Source organism: Parasteatoda tepidariorum, chromosome 1 (assembly GCF_043381705.1).
Source record: "Parasteatoda tepidariorum isolate YZ-2023 chromosome 1, CAS_Ptep_4.0, whole genome shotgun sequence".
NCBI classification, from domain to species: domain Eukaryota; kingdom Metazoa; phylum Arthropoda; class Arachnida; order Araneae; family Theridiidae; genus Parasteatoda; species Parasteatoda tepidariorum.
This window is the reverse complement of record NC_092204.1, coordinates 29,673,510-29,697,317: the sequence shown is the minus strand read 5'-3', so window position 1 is coordinate 29,697,317 and position 23,808 is coordinate 29,673,510. Positions and strand designations below refer to the sequence as shown.

The following is a 23,808-nucleotide window of genomic DNA, read 5'->3' as shown; positions in this document are numbered from 1 at the left end:
CAGGCATCCTCACGCTATACACTACCTAAATTTAAACGGAACAAACAATAAACTCGGAAAACTCCGCAAGCATGCTATGATGCAATTCACAAACGGTGATATTTTGCACTCAAAACATGAACCTTTGTTTGTATTTTCTTATCAATTTTTTAAAGTTTGTTTTAGGCTCAAAACCACTCAAAATTTATAAATTATAGAGAACTCTTAGGAGTGGTGAAATTACGCATAAATTTTAACGCAAAATTACAATAATAAAACTTCCTAAAATATTAAGTCTGTTTACACATCGCCTCGTAAGCATATACTAGCGGAGTGATAAACCGGTAATAATCTAACATTTTCCTAGTTTTAGGAAGCTTGTTATGGATGGTAAACAACAGCAATCACTAGCTCTTGACCTACTCTACTTCCGGTTAGAAAGTATACAGCTGCTTACAACAATTTATTTTGTGAGTCGATATTTATAAATTACATAAAAGAAATAAATTATACAATTTCTGAACTCAAATTTGCTGCATTTCATAAGATATTAATGATATTAAGCAATTCTGGTGAGTTTGAAGTGAAAATTTGTTTTAGTTATTTCGAGATGTATTATTGTTGAAAGAAAAAAAAAAAGGTGAAATGGTTGCTAGATTTAGAAAGAATTCACTTTTTTAGCATTTCCGATTTGACCTCTTTTTACTTGTTTATTACTGTTTGTTTTTGGTGCAGAGAGATTAAATTCATTTTACAAACCATCATTTAGGTTTGAATTTCAAAGTTGATATATTGTTAACAAGGTAAAAACTGTTTTATAACGACTCTTTTTTCAAATAAAAAGTCCTACGTCTTGAAATGACAGGTTTTCAACAATAAACAGGACTTAATTACAGGAAATAAGCAGGACTTTATTCATAATTTGAATAAATCCTCAGCATTAACTTAACTAAGAGAAAATGCTCTGAAAAATAAATTACATAACTTTATCTTATAGAACTCATTTTATAATTCATTTTTCTTCATATTTCAGGAATTCATTTTATAATGATTTTGAAATTTATATTTTACTATGAAATGAAAGAAAACAATGCTACATTTAGTAGACGAGAAAAGAAGCGCCGAAAATTAACTGATAGAAGAAGCCCGGGGAAATAAAACATCGGGAAAAAAGCACTTCGTAAGTAGTTATATAAATTTCACAACCAATACAATTTGGCCCAAATTATTTAGGTTATTGAACCAGAAATTAATGAAATAAAATATTTATTCGAAGAACATAATTTTTTTTTTAAATTATTAAAAATGTAATGACTAAAGGTTATGGTTGTCGTTGTTAATTTACGTCGCACTAGAACTGCACAATGGGCTATTGGCGACGGTCTGGGAAACATCCCGGAGGATGATCCGAACACATGCCATCACAATTTTGATCCTCTGCGGAGGGGATGGCACCCCCGCTTCGGTAGCCCGACGACCTGAGCGCGAAGTCGAGCACTTTACGGTAGCACAGTTCAACGAGGACCAATACCGCACACCTTCGGTCCCTACGCAGACTGATCCAAGTGGTCACCCACCCGCACACTGACCGTAGCCAGTGATGCTTGACTTCGGTGATCTGCTAGGAACCGTGGCTTGCCGATCAGTCCACTGCGGGACCTAAAGGTTATGGAAAGGAATAATTTTAATAATTACACTTGTTGCATTGTGATGAAGTAATATACAAATGATACTTTTTCAAGTAGTTATTTTTTTAAAAAATGTATTAAATTGAAATACTTAATTACTTTTGTTGATATTCTTACAATAGATTAACCCACTAAGAGATAACTCTTTAATTCATAAATTATTCATAACATTACTATTATTTATTTTATAATTATATTTACAGTTAAAAATAAATTAAATAATCAAAATGTGGTAGCTTGGTTGTTAGTGCGTTGAGTATATGTTTAATAGGTTGTGAGATCGATTCCTGCCGGTCGAAGACTCGCCGCGTTGTAAATGTTGATTGATGCGCTTTAAATCAGTTGGGTCACGAAGTCCTCCACGTTCCCATAACAATTCATACCTCTAGGGGTACTGAATTGAAGATTGTTCTTTCTCTGGTTTAGGTCAAAATTACGATCTGTGGATGAATGATTGAATGTGTGTGGCGTGGGTGTGGCTGAATTCGTATTCTTGGCCAAAGAAGGTGCCACTAAAAGACAAGAAACGCACCCTCTGCCTTAAATGCTCTTGATGTCAACAAGCACGCTTGCTGGCATGGGCAAGTGACATCAGAAACAACAACAACAGCAACAAATGTTCAAAGTTTCCTTCATAACTTCAAAGTCAGAAACTCTGTATCTTAATGGGTATTTTTTTTTAAAAATTATTTAATTAATTCGGATCAATGACCCGAATAGAATCGGGCGTAAAATTCATATAATATTTAATAATTACTTTTATCTGATGCTTCCATCTTCCACCCCCCCCCTATGCGTTTTCGTCCGAAGCTGGTTTTTTCCGTGATTCGATGCATGGGGATAATAACACCCATGAAGATTATACTATAATAAAACCTATAAACTTTATTTTTTTTATCAGCAATAAGGCTTCCAATGCACTCTAAAATCTCGAAAGCTAGATTAGGCTGGTTTTTGTTGAAAGCAATATTTTATTTATAATACAACATAAATAAATAAAGAGAAAGATAATAAAACGATTACAAATAAAAATTTACTGTCTGCTTTAGTCTAATTCCCAAATTAAAGCTTCATAATCATTCAATCAAAGTTTATTTATTGTAAAATAAACGCAAAACTTAGGGGAAGAAAGGTGGTTGACAGAAAAGCAGTACTATACCACGTACGTTAATTGAAAAAAAAAAAAAAAAAAAACTCTTATAAAACTTTGAAGAATGTTTAAGAAAATGAATCAATGTTTAGTTACTTTATAAAAGCACTAAGCATAAAAGGGTTAGTTATGTTAATGTTATAAGATTATTTATTATTATTATTCCTGGTACAGTCTGAAAGCATTTTTTTTTTAAAGTTTTAATTTTTTTTTTAAAGTTTGTAATTTAACATTGATTAATTTATTGCAGATTATCTAAAATTCACATTGCGTTTACTTGTCAATGGAAAAATTTCATTCGACATGTTTTATAATGAAATATGAGTTTAACATCATTTGAGACAAATGAATAAATTTTTTTTTTTAAGAGGAGTCGAGTGTTCTACTCCTGCTCATTTTAAAATGACCTAATTTGACACAATATGCATAAAATAAATAGTGAACATCCAGAATAACTTTTGATCTAATACTTCAAATAGCTTTCGATATTTGATAATGATAGGACTTTCACGAACGTAATATTAATAGTTCAAGGGCTTAATTTTAATTATGTTAATTAATTAATGTTAACTATATTTTAAGTTACGAAATCAGACGCAAAAAAGTTACTTTCTCAGATTAAGCAGATTTTTTTCTCGACAGAGTTGGAATTGTGACTCTCGAAATATGAGGAGAGGGAAGGGGTTAGCGCAGTCTGGAAAATACGGTCCCAATAATTTAGGCAACATAGTGATTTAAAGTTTGGACCCCTTCATGCTAATTTATCCTTTTGTTTATTTCGCTATTTCTCGAGAATTCGATAAGAGAATCAAAAACGCTTTTGCACGCAATAAAATAATTCATTTATCGGATTCATCTAAATCATTATACATGCATCAGATTATCGTCTGCATTAATTAATTAGCTATTGACCCTCGATCTAATGAAGAGAATTTATATTGTAAGGCATTAAATTTTTAAGTATGTAATTTTAAATGACAAAATGCAAAATTTAAAAAAAAGCTGGAACATTTCTAAGAAATCAAGTTTTAAATATACGACTTTTTAAAATTTTGCTGACTCAGAAACTATTCAATCTATTTTGCTCAAATTTTGTATTTTGTTATTTAAAATTCCATACTTTAAATTTGCGCAAAAATTTTAACATCAGATCAAATAATAAATAATTATAAAAAATATTTTTAAATGGAAAAAAACGAAATTTATGATTATGTACAAAAATTTCTTGATTTGTTAAAAAAAATTTCTCTAGATTTAGCGAAATACGCAAAAAGTGAAATTAAGATTAAGGGTTCCAAATAATTTCCCTCCTGCCTATACTATTGTCACCATATTTTTCGGATTGATATTCCGTATCCCTATTTTGAGTGTCAGAATTCTAAATCCGTTAAAATAAGGTATGCTTATTAAGAGAAAATACGTTTTTGAGTCTGATTTCGTAATTGATAATGAAATTAATAACGTCTACATTAATTAATTAGCTCATGATCCTCGAACCCATTAAAATTTAATCATGGTACGTGAAATTCCGATATTTTATGAAAAGTTATTCACGTTGTTCACTTTTTCATTTTGCGGTCATCCTTTCTCATAAAATATAGTGAATCGATATTCAGAAACTTTTTTTTTTCTCGTGCACATTTTTATGTTTTTATATTAAAAAATATTGAATACATCATCATTAGCTTTATTTTTAAGATCAAAATTTTAATTTTAATCCTTTGACAAAAGAATTTCAAATTCTACATTATTTTAAAAGTTAAAATATGCATCAAAACAATACCTTGAATATAATTAAAGCCAGTTTAGAATATACTAAAAAGAAAAAAGGTCGCTCGAAGTTAGCTAGTTTAGCAATTGATAATTGCTAAGCTAGCTAACATACAGATGATTTCTCCATGATAATTGCTGATAATTTTTCTATATTTTAAAAAATTTAATTCAATAACGTTTATTTTAATAACTTAATATTTTAATAACTTTTTTAAGTTGCTCCGCAGACTATTTGCGAATTTACTGTAAAATTAGCGTTCAATACAATCCAGCATATTTGTGCCTTAATTTGAAACTTTACTTTAGCTATATATTCAATATATTAAATGTATAGAATATTTTTGATTGATTGTAATAAATAAAAAAATAATGCAAAATAATATTTTAAACACTACATTTTTCCAGTGTATGAAAATGAAGGAAATAATTCAATTTTATCCCATCTAAAACAAAAAAACTCACCACTTTTTAAAGACTGAGAGGAAGATAAAATCCTATTACCAACCTTAATTCCTCTCCATCTCTAGCAAGTAATGCGCCAACATTTTGACAAAAATAGAATCATTTTTCTCTTTTTAATCCTCTTAAAAAATATAGTTTTTAAAATTTTTATTTTATATTATTTTTTTTTCTTTCTAATTTTAACATGTTTATCCTCGAAAAGGATGAAAATTTCGATTACCAATAAAAAGGAGATAGATTTTGTATTTATAAATTTTAAGAAACAGATGTAACTTGAATCGTTATCAAAAACAGAGCTCCAGTTGAACTTAAGAGGATTCTACTTATAAGGTGAAAAAGATTCGAGGTTTTGTTTAATGAAAAAGTCCATTTAGTGATAAAATGACGATAAACTTAGCTTTTTGGTCCGTAAGCAGTCTTAACCTGTTTGGTCAATGTAATAACAGTTGGATTTAGAGCACTTCGGCTACTTGGAAAGTGATCAAAATATCATTGGTGATACGTCCTATTTGCAAATAAAATGTTAATAAATTCTTTTTGTAGTGGTCAGGAAACGATTTCAACTTGTATTGCCACTAAGCATGATGTTCCGTAGAGATTTGAGTACTCCAGCTAATCGGAAAGTGGTAGAAATTTCGATCGTACGTTTCCAGCATTACAAACACGGAAGCGAGTTAATTCAGTTAAATAATAATAATAAATGCTGTAGGTAATAAGAAAACTTTCATAGTTTGATGGAGAACTGTTATAGGTTTCCCAACATTCTCAGAGATAAAAAAAAAAAAAAAAAAATTNAAAAAAAAAAAAAAAAAGAATTGTTTGTTATTTTTGTTGATTATTTATTCCGTTTTCATACTTTTTTGAGCTTTCGTATGTTTTTATATTTTATATAAAAATTCGATAATTTTTCTACATGAATATTAATCTGAAACCCACAATAAAAATATTGCTTTTTCGCTTAATTTTTATCCAAAATTTAAAAAGCGTATTAATTTATAATACGGAACATCCGCATAATTTAAATAAAAAATTAGGTTACATTTTATAAAATTAAAGGGAAAAAATAGCTCATGTGGCTGGAAATTTTTTAAAAATAAAACACCAGAATTGTCAAAGTTACTTTAGTTTGGCTCTAAATAAACGTTAAATTTAGCAATTATATAAATTCATTTAGTTTTGTTAACTTTAATTTTATTTATGAAAAATATTTTTTTATTTCTGTTGATATTCTCAATTACAATTAGGAAACATACAAATCTTTGAAGAACACCAAAATTTTTTATCATTCTTTTGCGTAAACTTTATTATGATTGATTATAACGTTTTACAATAATTATTATAAACATTTTGAAATTATTCTGAAAAATTCCACTTCATAAGAGAAACATAAAGAAAAATTTTTTCTGCGCTATTTCTTTTCCTTACAAAATCAAAGATTTGCTGCAGTTTCAGCAGCTATAATCAATGTTAAACTAAGGGAATACGTTTTTTGATTTCAGATGAGACAAAAATTTATCACTATTAAAATGTACTGCAGTTCTTAGGGTGTTCGCATTTTTTGCAGTTTCCGTAAAAAAAAGAAGAAAGAAACGCGTTAGCACAATGTAATATTATTTGCAGTGTTTAAAACTTGTGAACAAGTTTTGTTGAGAATCGTGTTCTACAGCTTATCAATGGGATTTTAATAATAATTTAAAGTGTTTATAAGATTCTTTACACTAAATATACTAAAGTTAGTATTCTGTTAAAATTTGTTTAATGCTGATTGGGGTCTTGATTCCCAGTTCATTTCGCGACTTCGAATTTCTTTCAAATCATATTAATGATGCAATTTTTTACTTAGTCAAATTAATCTGTTTTTCCCCGCCCCTTTATTTAGTTTGAACAATTGCCTTACATAATTTTAAAACAGCGGTTTCTTTTTCCAAAGAAAGGAAAAAGTGGCGGCAATGCGTTTGATTCTTAGAATTTATTTTTAAAAGACAATTTTCTAGCAGTTCATTAGGTAGAGAATTCTGAAAAATATGCTTTAATTTTTTTACCCCGCTTTGTGCATTAGTCCCATGGAAAATAAAATTGTAGATATAATGACGGAAAATTTAACTATATATATATACACAAAAAAGAAAATAATAATTTGTTCCTTTTAAGAAGTTTAGATGTTTATAACCTTACATCATATAAATTTCTTAGCTAATTTTTTTAATTATATATTTAGAAAAATTTTCATTCAACAAAGAAATTTCACCTTTAAATAAATATAACAATTCCTTGCAAAAATAATGAAAAAAAAATTAAAAACTGGAAAAAGTTTTCAAACAGTTTCGTGTTCATGACTGATTGCTTCACTTTCTATCTCCTTAATCAATGACCAAGTAAAATAATCTTTTATTGAGTTTCCGATAAAGAAAGAAGTTACTGGTTCTAATAACCTCCACCATGCATGAATCTGTCAGTGTTCTTCTTAACTTCACACAAATATTAGAATTCCAAAATCATTAAGAAATTAGTTTCTTACTTTCAATTTATTTTAAGTTGTAGTTTTTCTTTTCTTTTGGAAGAATTTATAGGATAAAACTCAGAAAATTATAAATTGGTAGTGTTAAATTTCCGAAATATTAATAATAACGAAATGACTAGTTAATCTCAGATTTAAACTGGAAAAAAATGTTTTCAGTCAAGAGGATGAAGGCACACTTAAAAATCTACTAGATTTAGAATTTTTTTCTTTGAATTAGATAGCGGAATTTGCTAATACAATAGTGAAAGGTTGAGAAAACACTGTGAATTAGAACGTGATTGTAGCAACTTCAGATAAAAATGACCAGTTTCAAATCAAATATAGAGCAGCAATTACATCATTAAAATTAATATCATAACATATTTTATTTATATTATTTTACTGGATAGTCATTAATGAAAACAATAAAATGGACTTCCATGGTTTTTAAAATATTAGCCCTGTGGCAGAATTTTTTCTGGCTTTCTGCAACAAATTTCTCTAGCATTAATATCTTTCTGCAAGATACTATCAATCATTACAAATATATATGTTACTAATTTAAAGCAACAAAAGGGTCAACTTCAAAAGAAAAAAAAAAAAGTCCCGCAGTGGACTGATCGCTAAGACACGGTTCCCAGCAGATCACCGAAGTCAAGCATCACTGGCTGCGGTCAGTGCGCAGGTGGGTGACCACTTGGATTAGTCTGCGTAGGGACCGAGGGTGTACGGTATTGGTCCTCTTTAAACTGTTCTACCGTAAAGTGCTCGACTTCGCGTGCAGGTCGTCGGGCTACCGAAGCGGGGGCTGCCATCCCCTCCGCAGAGGATCAAAATTGTGATGGCATGTGTTCGGATCATCCTCCGGGATGTTTCCCAGACCGTCGCCAATAGCCCATTGTGCAGCTCTAGTGCGACGTAAATTAACTACAACTACAACAATCAAAAGAAAAAAAACTTTTCGGAAAAAATAATGTAATTTTTAAAATTGAATATGTAATATTTTTTATTCTATTATTATGAGCTACATTCTCGCATTTTGTAGGAAGAAAATACACTAATTATTTCCTTTTTCTTTCTTTGTAGGTCATCATCAAATTTAAAATAGCGAAATCCATAGCAGTAACAAAAAAAAAAAAAAGATCGACGGCGAAATCACCCCAAATCTGACTCTTTAAAATGGGGAGTTACAAATGCGCGTTTTCATTTCGAGATTCAGCTGTTGTAATAAATAGTATCAGATTTTAAAAACTATATGGAAATTAATAGCAATAACTGCCAAAAAAATAATAGAACGAATATTTCTGCAGAAAAGAAAACCAAACTTTTTAATTCATTATTCTCAAATGAAAGTAGAAAAATTACAAGCCTTTTTTTTCCACTCCGATGTGCAAGAATGACATATAATTTTGAATATAATTCAGAAGAGAAGATAGAAGCTTTCGAAAATTTTTGCAGAAAAGAAAACCAAAATTTTTCACTTCCCAAATGAAAAATCTTTCTGCAAGAACTCAGTAACATTCTGTGACAATGTCGCTGTGTTGTCACATTTTTGCCACGAGGAATATTAGTGGTACAAAAATAATATATAATGAAAGTCTGCATGCTTTTTTACTCTGAATAAATTTTTTAATTATTTTTTCACCAAAATATTTTATATTTTTTTGTAGCTTTGTTGGGGAGGAGAGACCGTGTTAAAGATGTTTTACTGTGAAACAGAATATATGCTTTAAGTTTAAAACTGGAATGCCATTTTAATTTTCTTAGCTAATTATTATGAGTCCTCATACATAAAAGAAAAAATTTCTTTGGAAATAATTTTTGGAAGACGAATCCTACTAAATATGAAGTTGTACTCTCTGCAAAATTTTTTAATATGTTTCTCATGAGACAAAACAATTTTTTTCTTTTACTAAAATATTTTAAATTTTATTTTAAAAAGTAAATTAAATTTGAACCATGGAAATTGTTTTAAGAAAACAATAATTAATTGTTGGATATTAAATATCAAAAATTGTTGCTGAGAGGACATGAAAGTAGTCATTTTCATCATAAATATGTAAAATATATTCGCTTGGTTGTATTTATTGTAACAAAAAGTTAAGAAAAAATATTTTGTGATGTTTTCTTCACAAAAGGAAGAAGAGAGATTGTAGTGTCAATTGCAACCAATGCTGAAATCTTTCCAACGAACATTACATTGTGTTAAAGTTTTTATCATGAAAAAATTGAGAATTTTTACAAACTCAATTATCACTCTTTCTGTAAAGGAAATAAAAAAATTCTTCAAATCTACACTGTCTTCACAACAGTTTCTGAGAATGATATAACAAACAAAATCCTTCATGATGATAGAATATTTGTTGTCGGTAATTTTGTAACAGTAGAACTGAAACTTTAAAAATTAAAGACAGGTTTTACGTTGCAGAAGAGTCAACCATTGAAAGTGGTACTATTGAAGTGTTGCTTTAAAGAAAATCTAATGATGCAGGTGTTTTGTTTATCTTTCCAGATGAAGAAAGAAGTTGGTTTTATTGATCTCTAAGTATTGATCGCTAGTTTGTTCCCTGAAACTATTTTCAATTCATAAAAATTCATTTTTTTATTTCCTTGTAGCAACAGTTATGAATGAATAAAAATATAATTTGTAAATTTTGCAGTTTCCCTTTTATTTTACAGAAAGGATTCAATCTCATTTGCAATATGTTAACAAATTTTAAATGTAAGTTCTCAATTAAAATAATATTTGAGCTTTTGTAGTAAATATTATTTTATAGTTAAATAGTATTATTCTCATTAACAAAAATATGTGAATGACATTTAACTCATATATGAGCTTAAATTAAAGCTGAGATCTATAGTGCTACTGAGTTTAGTTTAGGCTAATACAAAGCAAAATACTTCTTTCTAAAACAGCCGTCATCCTACATCTATTTTAACTTTTCTTTATAATATAAATGATCTCATAAAATGGTAAAAATTGTTTTTTATTTGACTCTCTTCAATCACAATTAACACAAGAATTTAAAGCTCCAATATGCTATTTTCAGCTTTGAATTTGAATTAAGCTCATATATGAGCTTAATTTAAAGCAGAGAGCTGTAACGCCACTGAGTTTAGTTTAGGCTAATACAAAGTAAAATACTTCGTTTTTAAACAGCTGTTATGCAAAATCTATTTTAATCTTTCTTTATAATATAAATGATCTCATAAAATGGTAAAAATTGTTTTTTATTTGACATTTTTCAATCACAATTAACACAAAAATCTAAAAGCTTCAATAACAGATGTTGATATAAAACCAATTGATCCAAATTCCTGTCAGAAAAAATTTTAAAAATCCGAAAATAAAGTCAAAACTTTATCATACACAGAAGAAATAAAATAACATGCTTTGCTAAGTAAAAAAAAAATTCAAATGTAAGATAATTAAAACCTTAGTCATACTCATACATTGAAAAACTTATCATTCAGAAGAATCAGCTAATTGAAAGAAGATGGGCAATATAACATTCACCATTCAGAGACTAACAATAAAAAGTATAGATTCTATCGAAATTGATTAGGTAAATTTAAAAAAATATAATACATCAACGACAAAAATGCGGTACACCATTATTGAGCTTCTGCTTCTTTCCAATTCTTTCAAAAAATTCTTTTATATCACATTCCCTTACTGTTTTTTTGTTATCCGCAAACTCTTTGAGGTATTCTTTCAGCTGTCCTTTCATGCTAGTGTATGCACGAATAGCCTCCATCTGTTTGACTCTATCCAGTTGACCCAAAGCAGACAGTCCCTTGTCATACTGACTCTCACCATTCTCTCCTCCTTTTCCCTTTTCTTCATACGCTTGAATGGTGTCATCGAGATTTAAAAGAAATTCACAATCTGCACTACGATACAAATTCATGCATTCTGAGCAACGGCAGAGGTTTTTACGCCAGTTCTCCGGCCAAAATGCAGCTCCAGCTTTCTTCACATTCCCTCCTTCAAGCTTTTTCAGTAAGCACGATGCTGAATCTTTTGCAGCTTCCTCTTTCTGTGCAATGGAATCAGTGGGTGGCTGCTGATCGTTCTTTGTTTCGACCACATCAATGACAGGATCATATTTGCTTAAGTAAGAAAACAAGAAAGGATGCGAATCCATGCACTTGCCGCAAATCATTTCGAAGTAATCGTCGGGAGCCTCAACAGACAAGTGTCGTCCATGATACCAGTCCTCGCACACCACACACTGGATCATCTCGTCGGGAACACTATCTTCCAAGTCAGGATAAGGTCGACTGCAAATACAGTAGAGGCCTTTGAAGTTCTGGTTGTATTTGTTATTAGAATTAACAGTCTGTTTGTTCGGGTTTAAAACGCAGTCGCTATTGGTGAATTTCGAGTTGCCGCAATCGCATCGAAAATTGCGTTTCGTGTACAATTCTACAACTTCGTGGCCATCGTGACAAGCGTAACAGCAAGCCAGACAGATTCCAGCGAAACCATCAACTGTACAGCTCTTGCAAGCATATAACGCTTGTCGCGGCACATATCCTTGGTCGTAGGAGCAATTTTTGTCATCACTACCGCCAAGTACGGCGTTAGCATCATTTTCAAGTTCCTTTTCTTCTTCGAGAACATCACACATGGTGAGTTCTGTTTCTTTATCAACATCGGAATTTTGATTTTCTGCCATAATTAGTTTAAATCCAGTTATAAAATTTTAGTTTTGCGATAATCGAACAATAACTGAGCGCGAAAAACAAGAGGTTAGGATGGGAACTCAATTGAAGTTTCGATACTGTCTACCAACCAGCTTTTAGCTCGTTTATTATTATTGTAGCTCCGCTAGGTCACAGGAGATTATTTAGACAGTTGGTAATGGCAGCAAAAACACATTTGCACAGTTCACAAATCAACAAACATGTCTGAAAGATTATGAGCAATTAATAAAAATAAACTAAAGTAAGATTTTATTAATTAATCTACTCCCATTTCTTAAAAATTTTCGATTATTGTATATATATATATATATGTACATAATTCAAATTATAGAGAAATTATTGTGCTATATATAGAGAGAGAGAATGTTGGGATATCATCTTAATAGTTGATTTACACTTTATATGTCTTTTTTAATAGTTGTTTGGCAAAGTCTAATTCTCCACACCAGAAATTGTTGCGTTAATGTTTAGAATAAGTAAAAAATTTTCTGAAATTCTCAAAAATTAATCTCTAACTACGTTATTGTATAACTTAATGTTTATTAGATCAATTAACTGACTAACTTAAGACGATCGATCCGTGATGCTTACACACTTTATATAATTTTATTTCTTAAACCAAATATCTTATTTTAAGAAGAAAAATGTAATTCAATTATTTTGTACAAATTGTATTTCTTTTAGGCTCTTTTCTTCTAGGAAGTTTAAATATTTTTATTGAAAGTGTATCATGAATAAAACATTTTGTAAGAAAAATTTTGTAGCTCTTTTTTTAAAGTTTCTGTTTCACTAATTTCAAGCTTAATTTGATGATGTCCTTGAATCTTGCATAGACTATTAAGTAGACTCTGAAAAAAATGCCATTAGTGATATCAATAACGTTAGTTTTCATTCTGTCTTTTATTTTATCTTTTCTAATATGTTTTGCTAACAATTTTCTTGAAAAGTTTCTCTGTGAATTATGTTATTTTGCTTTATTATATCCTTTTCATTTTTTATACTTTCAAGCCCAGAAGCAAAAAGTGCCTAAAACTGTGACGTACGTCGCAGAACAAACAAAGTCCTGCAGAACAATTTGTATTTTTAATAACTGACAGCATTTTCCTGCGAACTCCCCCCCAGGCCCACCTGCCTCCGGTAGCCTTGCAGAACAATCCCTAACCCTAATCTCATACATTCTTCTGTTGACCTGAAGGTTTAAAAGCTTCCCCTCATAATTTTGCAGAACATTTCCTCCCACCTCATTCAGAAAGTATGTTTCAAGGATTGTATAATAAGAAGTTGTATAAGATGTTGTATAATTGTATATTAAGATTCTACTTAATAAGAAGTCTTAAATAATTCTGAGTTATCTATATTTTCCTCAGATGCAATGCGAATGATAATCTGTATTAATTCCATGTTGGAGCAGCATAAAATATATTTTGAAAAAGCGGAAAACATTGATATTATTATTAAACGAATGAAAATTTTCTTTAGCTTTGACCAGTTGCTATTTCCCAGGAATGATGTTGCTTTAGAACATTTTACACCCTGCACAAATTTCAGCACACTTATCATTAATCTATCTTTGCCATTCTGAGGAAGAAATTAATGAATTAGCTTTTGGCTATAACATTTTTATAAAATTGGTGTATCAGTTTTTAGCATACAGCAGGAGAAATCAATCACCATTTTTATCAAGGGAGCTTCTAAAGCAAGCCGTAAAAAAATTAAATTCAGAGATTTCCAATTTCATAAAGTTTTACTTTTATATTTTCCATTCCCATTTCAGAAGCAATTTGTGAATCGTGGGGATCCGCGATTGACAGAATTGTTTCTAAACGACCAAATGCTTTCGATGGAGATGAAGTTGTTGGAACAACAGACCAGCGAATGCTTGTGTTTGCAAATGGTGCACCATCTTGGCACTTGTCCCTTCAAAAGAGTTCTAAGGCAGCCGTTATTTTAATGTTCGGATCTTCATATCATCGGCATTTTATTAATAATTCATCATCATCGTCATTAACAAAATTTTGCACTTCAAAAAAAAATTGAAAAAGTAACAAATCAAGAATGTTTTCCTCGGTTAAAAAAGAATGTAGTGTATCTGAGTATGATCCTGTAGTTTAATAAGTGAAAATATAGTATTTTAACGTAAAGTTGACTTTTTTTTCACTGCGAAATGCTAGCAGAACATTTGTGTAAATTAATAAGTCCTGTTGCAGAACATTTGAAAATATTCTGCTTATGGGCTTTCAAGAGGAGAAAGATATCCGTAAAATAAGTTCCCACTCATCGAAAATTATGTTTTCTGTTGTAACCATTTTGTTTGTGAACGGTTTTACTCATGTTTACAGTTCTCTTTAATGTTTTAGTCCGTTATAAAATTAAATACTGAAATCAGATGCGAAAAAAATAACTTCTTGCGAAAGTTTATCAATAGGATTCACCTCGTTACTGAACTCAACCGATAGAAGCCAATCAAATGAATTGGTGTTAAATATTTATCCTACTACAAAGTAGTATTTTTTGAAACTTGTAAAATTCAGGTTAGAAGGAAAAATATATAGTGGGTTACTGTTTAAGAATAGCAACAGATGTTTGTAGTTGAGTAGCAAAAGCTGAATCAACTGTAGAAAGGAAGAATATAAGTTCAGAGTTTCAAGAAGAAGAGTCAGATCAAAGGTTTAATGTGCAGAAAATAAAAATATTTAATGCAGAAATTCTCTGAAAGTTAAGGTGATTTATTATTTGTTAGCCCCTTTTCAAAAGAAATTTGGTATATGTATAGGTACCATTTAAACAGATTTTCTTATTTTTTTTAAAAAATTTAATATTGCTTTGATTTTTTTTTCTTTGGCCCACTGCAAAGAATGTTAATGCAAGTAGGAATTTAAAATTATTTGTGAGATAAGGAATTATATGGGTTGTATTTAAAAATAAATTGGAAAATTTTGTTGAGGGAAAGGGATAAAAAAATGTTTTTTTTTTTTTTTTTTTTATGAGAATAATTTATTCTATCTTCTTAGTATAATTTTACTGGAAATAATTGATCATACGCATCATTGAAAACTTTAGTTTAGTTCAGGTTTTTTCTTTTAATTGGGCAAACCCTGTTAGACATTTATTGAGAATATTCTTGAATCAGTTCCCAATCAGGTCAATCGTATTCATCAAGGCAATAAAGTGCTTTTATCTAGTTCTTGCTCTTGAATTAAATTAAAAAAATATCCACATATAGTGGCCGATATATAGGCACATATAGAGTTACCCTTCGAGTTTGCCATTTTGTTTGTATGTTTTTTTTAATTTTTCTTATGCCAATTTGGCATATCTAACAATTCATTTGTCATTTTATCTGCCAATTAAGCTATCATTTTGGCATGAGATGTGATATCCAGTTTACTCTTAATATCTATTGCAATTAGGAATGAATAATTGAACTTTATCCCTTTTATAAAATCAAAGTCAATTTAAGATATTTTTTAAAGACAAGTTTTTATTCTTTTTGTAAAATAAATAATTGAGTCAAATAAGTGACTGTCCTTTACTCTGGGGCTATTCTCTTTTATTTTCATAATAATATTTTTTAAAATTTATTTATTATATTATATATGATATTTTATATATAATATAATATTCATTAAATATAATATCTATAATAGTAATTTAATATATTTTATGCTTATTTCTACTATAACTTTATTTTGTAGAAGGTCATTTAGTGAATAAAATTCTCTAAAAGAAAATGGCTCAAGCAATGCAGTCACCTGCTGCTAACAACACTATCAGTTTAGGCAGATTGATTGATTTTATACTCCAGAGAACTTATCATGAACTGACCGTCCTTGCTGAATTGTAAGTTAATATATTTTAATGTTATGTGTTTTGTGAAGAATTTATAGATTTTGTAATTTCATGCAAATACTATATCTTTAATGTTTTATTTGTTAAAAATAATTTGAATTAGAAAATGTTATTTTTTTAATATATTAGAATTTCACATTATTAATTGGAAATATCTACATTATTTTGAATATTTGCTTGCCATTTGCTTCTGTTATTTATACTTGTAAGAGTAAAAAGAAATCTATTGAGCAATGTAATCAAATTTGTTATATTTTAAAACCGTCGGTGAACAGCCGACCCAATTTTGGGTTTATGACTACCAATGTTCAACTCTGTAGCCTTGTAATTTTTGAATCAATCCAGAAGACAACAAAACTTCTGGATCAGTACCCCCAGAGGTACGATTTGTTATGGGAACATGGAGGACTTTGTGACTTGTCCTACCAACCAGGCTGTCCTGGCCCAATGTAATCAAATTCAGAAATAATAATAGTTATGGACTTGTGTGTTTTTTTAAAAATAGTTATAGAAACTGTCAGTCGTAACCTTTTACAAAAGAAATAACGCAAAATTCTACAAAAACTAATTCACCATTTTATTATTCCTTTTTATCCATTCTTCCAAAAACCAAAACAAAAAATGATCATATCTATAATATCAAGCTTTTTGCTCGCAACATCAGAAAATGCGTGTTATTACATCACGTGACCCTGACAGAAACCAAACTACAGTTATCACATGTGTATTGTGTTGGCACATTTAAGGTTCTTAACTTGAATGCATCATTTGTGCAAGGAAGGGACCTGACTAGTGGTAGTTTGCTTGATCCCTACAACTCACTACTGGCCATTCTGTTTCTACAATTAGGAATGATTCTGTAGTTAATTAAACTTCAAAATGAGTCATTAGAAAAAATGCAAACTCTCCACTTTGCGATGGCTTCAACTGTCTTGATTTCTTTCTTTAGTAATTCAAAACTTCCCTACTCCTTATTGTTCTTAATGCCTCAAATTATTCAATTGGTAAAAATGAAAAACAGATTGTAAGTAAAAAATGATATTTTTAACACATCTTTATCATGAACAAAAGCAGTGCAGATGATGCATCTAAAAGTATTTTCTTTGGATCTATTTCTTTGCAGATTTGATCCTGATTTTCTGTAGAAGTTTTTGATATAAAGTGAAATAAAATAGTACAACATAAAATATTTGACTTTATTTCCAGATTGCCGAGAAAAACGGACATGGAGCGTAAAATTGAGATCGTACAGTTCGCTAGTCGAACACGTCAGCTTTTCATCCGTTTGCTGGCATTGGTTAAGTGGGCAGCTAGTGCTTCCAAAGTAGAAAAATGTGCTGTAAGTATATTTTCTTTCTTCTGTCTGCACATTAATCACTTTCATGATTTCTCCACAAGTTGTGCATCCCTACTGTATTGTATGGAAGTGCCGATCCTTACATTTGTTGAATTAACTAATTGTGGACTCCCATGAGTAGAGCTGTCTACCTACCAACCTGCCCAAAAAAATTCCGGTTGGGTCTTTTTTTAAAAATCCCAATAAAACCCATAAAGTGAGTTTTTTAAGAAATGAGAAAAAAAAAGAAAAGGTTAGTTTGCCAGCCTTTTTTTCCCTGTTATTAATATAGTTATTTAATTTCACAAATTTTTAAATATTTTCTAAACTTATTTCATCATTTTTAAGCAATTAATATTGAATACATTCTAAACAATTGAGCTTAATTTTTTTAATACATTTTTGAAATTTTCATTTTATGAAAACACATTTAATTATAATAAATGGCAATAAATAATGAATAAATATCAATAAATAAATCAAAGATTGAAATAGCTCTAAATTTCGTAAAGTCTCATCTTTACAATTTGCCAGTAATAAAATGTCATATTTACATCATATTGAATATTACTTAACATCAAAAATCATAATTAGCTAATCCATACTATTCTTTAAATATAATTTTACTGAAAAGCATTTAATCTATACTATTCTGATTTGTAATTATGATCTATGAATTTTGTCAATAATAGGATTTTCCTTTTTTGTAAGTTCATTTAATTGAAATATTTCATTTCTCTGAAATCTACTTTTTCTGTTAAACATTCAACTTCTGTAAGAAATTTACCAATATATACTTTTAAAATTGCTTGAAATATTGTGCAAATTTTTTATTTTTCACAATATTGCATTATTCTATTTATGTGAATATTTTTATTTAGAATTGCATTTTTGGAATGAATTTTGTTGTGATCCCAAGAAAATTAATCAATATTTCTTAATTTTAGGCGATAATGGCATTTTTAGATAAGCAATCCATGTTGTTCGTTGAAATGGCTGATATGCTGTCTGTTATGTCCAGGGAAACTCTAGTAAATGCAAGGTGAGGGCTTTCAAATAAATTTCTATTCTCTTGCATCGATTTTAAAATTTTTAATTATTTCCAGTTTTATTTGTGTAACTAAATGTGTCCAAGGCCTAATGCAGGTGGATTTGCAACCATTTATTGGTACTTTCACAAAAGTCTGCAGAAACAGTACCTTTACAAAAATCATTGCAGAGTATTACCAATACTTTCACAAAAAATCATAATTAGCCTAAATAACGACACCTTCCCAGAATAAATAAAAACAGCTGGATCTGTACATTTTTATTAAGCGTGAGACTCTAATTTAGAAAATAAATAAATAAATATATACGTGTGCATATTTTGTAAGTCCCATGAATGTGTGCAAATTTAATAACATATACCCCAGCATATTCTTATTCTCATGATTTAAAAATCATATATCAAGATTTGTATTCGAGTATTTTAAAAATCGTTACATTGTGATTCTTCTCACAATTTAAGGATCACATATCGTGATTCATATTCTTGCGATATAAAAATCACACTTTGTATTAACAGTTTAAAATTTACACATCACAACTTGTATTCGTGAGATTTACCGATCACACATTGATATTCAAGCAATTTAAAAATCACATATGATGTAAGAAAAGCATTATCTGGGTTGAATTTCCAAAACTTGAAACTTTAAGTTATTAATTCTAAGTGTAATACTGCCCAAATCAACAGCTTCTGTCGAAACACTTTCCAGGATGAGTTTGGTATGTTCTAAATTGAGGTGCAGTCTTTCTACAAGAACATTAAATTTTCATTTAATAATCCGGAAAAATTGTTAGATGATTAAGTAGATCAAATTATCTCAACATATAAAAATTCTGCAAATTGCATGATACAAATTTCTTAAACTATTGTCTACGTACATGAATGAACCATTTAATGTAATTTATAATCATATGCTGGAGAATAATTTGTTTATTATTAAATTTCATAATTGTATTTAAGATAGGTATTATGAAGTATAATGTAAATTTGAATTAATTGTAAATATATATGTGTATTAATTAAAAATAGTGAGTGTCATATTAAATAAGTTTTTATATCTTAATAGTTTTTTTTATCTTAATAGTTTTTTTTATCATTATTAAGGAAAATAGTTCCTTCAAAATCAATGTTTCTTTTTTCCATTTTTACTTTTGAAGGTATTCTCACACAGAAAATTAGAACATGCTAAAATTTTCACAAAACTAAAATGTGGATAAAATTTTTTACAAAAATGGGTATTTAGTTAAAAGTTCTGGATTAGCCCCTCGTGACACTAATCAATATCATCATACTATAATATATTAATTCACCATTCCCACAAATTTTGAAGAAAAATGTGCGTAAACTGTATTGATTATAAAATAATGATTATAATTGATGTAATTACAAAATTAAAATTTTTTGTCAAAAATATGTTGTATGTCAAAAATAGTAATAATTATAGGAAATATAAGTAATATAAAACTAAATTAATTAAATAGTTTTTAGAAATATATTTACGAATAGATTTCTGAATTATATTTTGCTTTAGATAGCTTTAAGTAACCACATTTATTACATATTTTGGGAAAACTGTCATTACGATTGTAACCAGTGCAATTGATGAGCAATAATCAAATAAAATTAAGAGCAAATAAAATTGTACTATGAAATTCAACATTTTCTAAAATGTATATTTTATTAGGTTGCCTAGTTTTCATCTGCCATGTGCTGTTGAAGTCCTGACTTTGGGCACTTATTCAAGACTTCCCACATGTATAAGGGTAAATATCATCTTATATGCATTTTGATCATTATGCGATTTATTTTATTTTTTTTTGTTTAATAATTAGAAATTTTTTTCCCCCTTCAGGATAAAGTTGTTCCTGCTGATCCCATCACAGCAGCTGAAAAAAGAGCCACTTTAATACGCTTGAATCAGATTATTATGTACAGACTTGTGTCGTCAGAATTACCTCCCCAAATGAGAAATTTAAGCATAGGTAAGTTTAAAGTTTCCTGTTGCAATCTGACTTACAGGCTATACTATGGTGAATAGGTTTTGAAAAAGTTCTGGATTCATGAATGTGAATATTTGAGAAAATCTGTTTTAATGTTTGCTAAACTTGTTTGAAAGAACTTCTTTTCAAAGTTCTTAAATAATTGAATTGAAAAAGTTTTATTTTATAACTACTATTTCTTGAAAATTGTTTCATTGATTTCATTCAGTTTTGTATTTTGTCATTTAAAATTACATAAAGACAGTGTGAATGTTTTTATATTTTACTGCAAATTTTTTTTTATCAATATTAAATTCTTTAATTAAAAATTATTACTTTTTTCCATAAAATGTTTTTTTTTGGATAAACCAGTTTTATATAAATGTGTGCAAAAATGTTTTGAGTTTCTTAAATAGTTTCATGAATCTTTTAAAATATGCACATTTTAAAATTTACATTTAAAGAGTCCAAACTAACTACTCTTCTTTTGACTGAATATTAGAACTAAATTTTCCAGATGGTAGATTTACTCTCCATATTTTAAAAATCAAAAACTCGACTCCATCTACTGAATCAAGAATGCAGCAATTATTCAATTAAAAACACATTCAAAACATTTTTCTGACGGAATAAAGGTTTATTTAAGGTTAACTCCTAAAACCATTAGGAATGGATCTTAGAATGGAGAAGTTGAATCATAAAAAAATAAATTATTATGAGTATTTTTTTTAATAAAATGCACATCATTTTTGTTCCATACCCATATTTTTTTTGTTGAAAAATTAGGAAAACAATACCTTATATTAAATGAAATAAAAATAATGCATGCATACAAAAATATGTACTGACACCTGATGATAGTTATGTTAAAAAAAAAAAAAATAGAAAAAATACATGCTATTAAATTTTTAATCTAATTAAATAAAAACTGACGAACTCTATAAATCGCTAATTAATATCTTGAATATTGTGAAGTTTCAATTCAAGAAGATTAGCACATTAATTTTTGAGAAAGCATGTTCACTAACTTCTAAAGTAGACTTTTGAGAGCAATAGTTTTATATAGTTACTGTCATGTGAGTTAAGTTAAATAGTAAGAGTTTCCTAAAAGTTTATCCTTCTAGAATTCTACTCTGTTTGACTCAAAATTTTTGACTTGTTTTACTATTAGTTATTTTTTATTTTATTTTAAAGTGAATTAGGAGTTTGATAAAGGAGTTAAAAACTTTCAAAAATAAGTTGATGGCGCTGTCTTGTTAATATAAATATCTTTGTAAGTTGATAACCTGTCATCTAATCTGTCTGTAATCAAAAATTAGAATTACATTTATTCAAAAATGGTTGATTTCATTTTAAATCAACCAGTGATCAAAATTTTTATTATTAGTATTTTGTTCAATTTCAACTTAGAGATATAACTGGAAGGTTACATGCAAAATACGAAACTTCAAACTTTTTGAGCCATTAGTTTCTGAGTTATAAACTTTTAAAATCTTAAAAGTTTACAAATTTTTTACAATTTTAAAATTTTGAAACAGTTGTTAGATAAAAGTTATTTGACCTAGAAAGCTAAATTTTATGTCGTTTTGTCCAGTTTTTAATGATATTTTATAAAATATCTAATATGGCTAAATTATTTTTGAAAATACTTTATTTCAGAAAAAATTTAATTTTAATTCTTAAAAATATCAATATGGAAGTATTTGTCTTTTTAAAAATATTTTTTATTCATTAAATTTTTTTTGCTAGGTCTGTGTGAAATTTGAAGATGCTATTCCTTTGGGATTATATAAGAAAAACTTTATACTAAGTTGTAAATTATATTAAGTTATAAATTCATTCTATTTAAATAAAAAAAATTATAAAATTATTAATCTAATTATAAAAGAGTAACTTTTTTAATTTTGTTTTTAAAGTATTCTGTTTTACCGTTATATCTATAAAAATAAATGAAGGAGTAAAATTACATCTATAAAAGTAAATGAATGAGTAAAAAAGTTAAATAGTGTAACTGTTATAAATCCAAGTTGATTATAATTAATTTCTTGGTCAATCTTCTTTATGATCTCACATGTTTATTTTTAAAATTTCATCATATTTGATCTCAGTAATTTTCCAGCTTTGTATAAATCTTTTCAATTATAACTGAAATCATATTCATTTATTTCTTTGCTTCTAAATTTGAAGTGTAATTGATTCGGTATATAATGTATGTTATTAACAACTGCCTCAAGCCAAATAACTTGTGCTCACATTTAATTTCAAAATTCCGTTTTTTTTTATAAATATTACCATTAATTTTTCTGAATTTTTTTCTCCATTTATTTTAATAATAATAATATTTACATCTTATTTCCTTTTCAGAAAATGGACGTGTTACTTTTTGTGTGGAACACGAATTCGAGGTATTGTCAAACTTGCTTCTCTCACTTTATTATTCATAATTTCCATGTATAAAACCTGCTATAAAATGTATTTAAGGTTAGATTCTTGAACCAGTTTGATTGCTCGTAGTATATATTCATTAGATCAAAATTAAATTTTAGATCATTCATCAGATTAAAATTATAAAGTGTTATATTTGATCTGGAAAAACACAAAATAAAATATTTTCGATCCTAAAAGAAAAATATGCAGAACTTCATAGTAAGAAATTAGATTTATTTCAATACCTGCTGAAATCTAAATATTTCAAGTTATTATTAAATTTTTGTTGAATCCTATTTAATTAAAGTTTATGTATCTTTAGTTAAATATAGTATTTGACTAACATGAAGTAATGTTTAAGGAACATTCTTCTTGGAAATCTGGCTTAAATAATTATGAATGCCAACTAAAATAAGAATTAAGAATTCATTCTGAAGTAAAAGTTTTAAATTTAGTATCTGACTACTTTGTCTCACCCGACCCACTTTCATTTTTATGTAGTTTTTTAACATTTTGCAATAGAATTTCTATGTTTAAAAAATTAATATACAATATATTGGTTACTATATTTATTTTTGCTCGTTCAAGGTATCTCTTACACTGATGGGTGATGGTCCTCATGTTTCCTGGAGGTTACTGGACATTGTCATTTTAGTGGAAGATAAAGAAACAGGAGGCAATAAATTAGTTTTGCACATTAATATCCACTGCATGATCATGTTTTTCTTATCAAAATAATGATTGTTTTATTTCCAGAAGGAGAAGCGCTGGTGCATTCACTTCAAATTAGTTACATTCATCAGTTGATTCAGTCAAGACTAATCGACAATGCGAGGCCTCTTCACGAACTCTATAACTGCCTCCGTATCCTTTTCTGCTTAATCTTTTTTAAAATTAATAGAAA

General features: G+C 28.5%; 2 protein-coding genes and 1 long non-coding RNA gene across 5 annotated transcripts in view; 2 read left to right on the top strand and 1 right to left on the bottom strand.

The window, feature by feature from the left end:
• Positions 1–1,016: 1,016 nt before the first annotated feature.
• LOC139425101 (uncharacterized) lies at positions 1,017–10,204 on the top strand. Its single transcript, XR_011636292.1, has 2 exons — positions 1,017–1,159; positions 8,639–10,204. It is a non-coding gene; the product is annotated as an uncharacterized lncRNA (long non-coding RNA).
• Positions 10,205–10,764: 560 nt separating this feature from the next.
• LOC107438648 (putative E3 ubiquitin-protein ligase UBR7) lies at positions 10,765–12,429 on the bottom strand. The gene has a single exon (XM_016050977.4). It carries the CDS (start codon positions 12,232–12,234, stop codon positions 11,143–11,145), a length of 1,092 nt encoding a protein of 363 aa, XP_015906463.2. The 5' UTR covers positions 12,235–12,429; the 3' UTR covers positions 10,765–11,142.
• The window catches only part of LOC107438650 (mediator complex subunit 14), a 57,411-nt gene continuing 46,006 nt past the window's right edge, over positions 12,404–23,808 (top strand). For 2 of the 3 annotated variants that reach the window (XM_071178154.1, XM_071178153.1), the window contains exons 1-8: positions 12,404–12,503; positions 15,958–16,102; positions 17,318–17,450; positions 18,395–18,489; positions 20,183–20,261; positions 20,351–20,480; positions 22,842–22,882; positions 23,493–23,580. In XM_071178154.1, the coding sequence (XP_071034255.1) occupies positions 15,993–16,102; positions 17,318–17,450; positions 18,395–18,489; positions 20,183–20,261; positions 20,351–20,480; positions 22,842–22,882; positions 23,493–23,580 (676 nt within the window). In that variant the 5' untranslated portion in view covers positions 12,404–12,503; positions 15,958–15,992. The remainder of the gene's footprint in view (positions 12,504–15,957; positions 16,103–17,317; positions 17,451–18,394; positions 18,490–20,182; positions 20,262–20,350; positions 20,481–22,841; positions 22,883–23,492; positions 23,581–23,808) is intronic. The other variant, XM_043051276.2, reaches the window with a different exon arrangement.

Coding starts and splice junctions, on each gene's coding strand:
- LOC107438648 (XM_016050977.4), bottom strand. CDS start 12,234: ATGGCAGAAAATCAAAATTCCGATGTTGATAAAGAAACAGAACTCACC.